General features: G+C 49.2%; 1 protein-coding gene across 1 annotated transcript in view; it reads left to right on the top strand.

Moving 5' to 3' along the window:
- Positions 1 to 1135: 1135 nt before the first annotated feature.
- LOC311373540 (fibroblast growth factor 12-like) overlaps positions 1136 to 2898 on the top strand; it is a gene marked incomplete at both ends in the record, with an annotated part of 10306 nt that continues 8543 nt past the window's right edge. The window contains 2 exons of the mRNA XM_084490286.1: positions 1136 to 1157; positions 1726 to 1773. Of these exons, the coding sequence (XP_084346412.1) occupies positions 1136 to 1157; positions 1726 to 1773 (70 nt within the window). The remainder of the gene's footprint in view (positions 1158 to 1725; positions 1774 to 2898) is intronic.

The following is a 2898-nucleotide window of genomic DNA, read 5'->3' as shown; positions in this document are numbered from 1 at the left end:
GGCTCCTGGTGCACGGAGGAGTCCAGAGTGAGTGTCACAAATCAGCCCCCGCCCCCCCCCCGCACCCCCCCCCCCCCCTTATCCAGACAAACCTGACATCCTGGGTACCGCGACAAGCAGCCATCTCCCCCCGCCGAGTCCTGCATACAAACAGCCAGACAGACGGACACACAGACTGACTGATGCCCAGACCCCGACAAACAGCCAGACAGACAGACAGACCAGACAGACCAGACAGACAGACGGCGATGAGCGACGGCGGCAGGACAGATAGACAGAGGGACAGACGCACCGACAGAGACAGACCGGTGCACAGCCCACGGATAGGGAGAGAGGGACAGACGTACGGACATGGACACAGCACACGGATAGGGAGAGAGGGACAGACGCACGGACATGGACACAGCACACGGATAGGGAGAGAGGGACGGACGTACGGACATGGACACAGCACACGGATAGGGAGAGAGGGACGGACGTACGGACAGACAAGACGAGAAAAGAACGGACAGATTGGTAGACATGGAAGGAGGGTGAAAGAACAGACGGAGAGGAAGACAAACAGACAGAGATAGAAAGCAATTTAAAGCAGTGAGTGAGAGAGAGAGAGAGAGAGAGAGAGAGAGAGAGAGAGATGGGCAGACAGAGAGAGAGAGTAAGAGAGAGGCAGAGAGAGAGTGAGCAGGAGAGAATGTAAGAGAGAGAGAGAGAGATAGTGTGAGGGAGAGAATGTAAGAGAGAGAGAGATAGTGTGAGGAGAGAATGTGAGAGAGAGAGAGATAGTGTGAGGGAGAGAATGTTAGAGAGAGAGAGAGATAGTGTGAGGGAGAGAATGTTAGAGAGAGAGAGAGATAGTGTGAGGGAGAGAATGTTAGAGAGAGAGAGATAGTGTGAGGGAGAGAATGTTAGAGAGAGAGAGAGAGAGATAGTGTGAGGGAGAGAATGTTAGAGAGAGAGAGAGAGATAGTGTGAGGGAGAGAATGTAAGAGAGAGAGATAGTGTGAGGGAGAGAATGTAAGAGAGAGAGATAGTGTGAGGGAGAGAATGTAAGAGAGATAGTGTGAGGGAGAGAATGTTAGAGAGAGAGAGAGAGAGAGATAGTGTGAGGGATAGAATGTTAGAGAGAGAGTGAGAGATGGACTCAGAGATCCTGCAGAGTGCTCGCAGGTCGCTGTGCAGCCTCACAGACAGACCAGCTCATGGGAAAGACAGCCAGGCACAAGGGTACCAACTCTGGTTGGCAAAGAGAGGCAGGCAGCAATATACACCTACAGACAAACACACAGGACCAGAAGCATACATGTAGATCTGTTTGGGGTGGGGGGGGGGTAAGGTAAGGTAAGGTAAGGTAAGGTAAGGTAACTTTATTTATACCCGAGGGTAGATTTGGTTGCAGGTGAAAAGAGCGGGCTGCTTACACACACACCCATAGACAACATTAACGACATTGACAGAAAACAGTGACACAACAGGGACGACGGTGCTCCAGACGTAGAGGGGGCACGCATCCTTCATACGAGCCGACAACAGACCCACTACGACATACAGGTTCTATGTATCCTGTGATTCATCATGGTTTTCCTCATATATACGTATATATATATATATATCACCTGATTCACTTTATGTGTGCATATGAAGAAAGCCGATGCACCGGGCATCGAACAAATGCATTGTGTCTGTTAAAAGATTGTTGTTTTTCCCTTTTGTCCCCTTCCGCGTAAGATGCACCCTCCAAACCTCCACAGGTGTCCCGTAAGGGCTGCAGGCTAGGTCAGTAGCTCAGCTTCCATACGTGTGTGGTGTGTTCCTCCTCCTCCACCTCCTCCTCCTCCTCCTTCTCCTCCTCCTTCTCCTTCTCCTCTTCTTCGTCCTACACTCCATCCCGACACCCATGTCAATGCTTCTCTCGGCCGGGGGGGGGGGAGGGGGGTGGGGGTGGGGGGATTGATGGGTCGAGGCTCGACGATGATGATGATGATGATGATGAAGTCGGGGGGGAGTCTGATGGGGTGCCTGCCCACCCGTCCAACCGGCGACAAACCCTCTCCCTTTCCTCTCATACTTCTTTTTCTTCTTATTCGTTTTTATTGGTTTGTGTGCTGGTGCTTGCACGTCAGTGTGTGTTTGTGTGTGTGTGTGTGTGTGTGTGCGTGTGTGCGTGCGTGCGTGCGTGCGTGCGTGTTTGACGGTTTGTGTGAGTGTGATGTTTGGATGGTTTGCTTACGTTTACATTTTGATTCAATTTCTAATTTCCTCTCTATTTCCTTGTAGCAAACGGCTATCCTTATTTACCTCAGTTGTCTCTTGCTTCTCTGGAAACCCTTCTATTTACAGACCCCTCATTTCTTTGTATTTACCAGGTCAAGATATGGCAAATTATTAATATTATCGGGTAATTTCCACTGTAATTAAGTAGATAAATACAGAGAATGTACTTCAGAAATACTATGAAAAACCTCCACTATTATCCATCAACTCAACTAAGTAAGGTGTAGCTGTGACCGTATTGAATTGGTAATATGTCAGGTATAGTCAGTGCCGCCGCTCCCCATACACAGAGTACGCAGAGAGCGTAGGGGCCCCAAGTACCTGGGGGGGGCCCCGGCCAACTACCAGCGGGCGTACAATCAGCGCGTAGGGCCCCCAAAAGCTTAGCAGCGGCTCTGGGTATAGTTGCCTATTTCCTTGGAAAGTAGCCAACTAATTCTAGCTAATTCTTAGAAACACCTCCTCTGTTACCCATCCAAGGTTTATGTTGGGAGCACAGCTCTAGTTGAATTATCTATCTATCTAGAAATTAGGATGGTACTTTCTTATAAAATATAATAAATGTCTCAGATAGTTATTGTTCATGGCTCCACTTCTTTATAAAGGGTTTATTTGATTTACCGTAGA

Source organism: Micromesistius poutassou (genome assembly GCF_964030765.1).
Source record: "Micromesistius poutassou genome assembly, contig: SCAFFOLD_1508, whole genome shotgun sequence".
NCBI lineage: Eukaryota > Metazoa > Chordata > Actinopteri > Gadiformes > Gadidae > Micromesistius > Micromesistius poutassou.
This window is presented reverse-complemented; position numbering and strand designations above follow the sequence as displayed.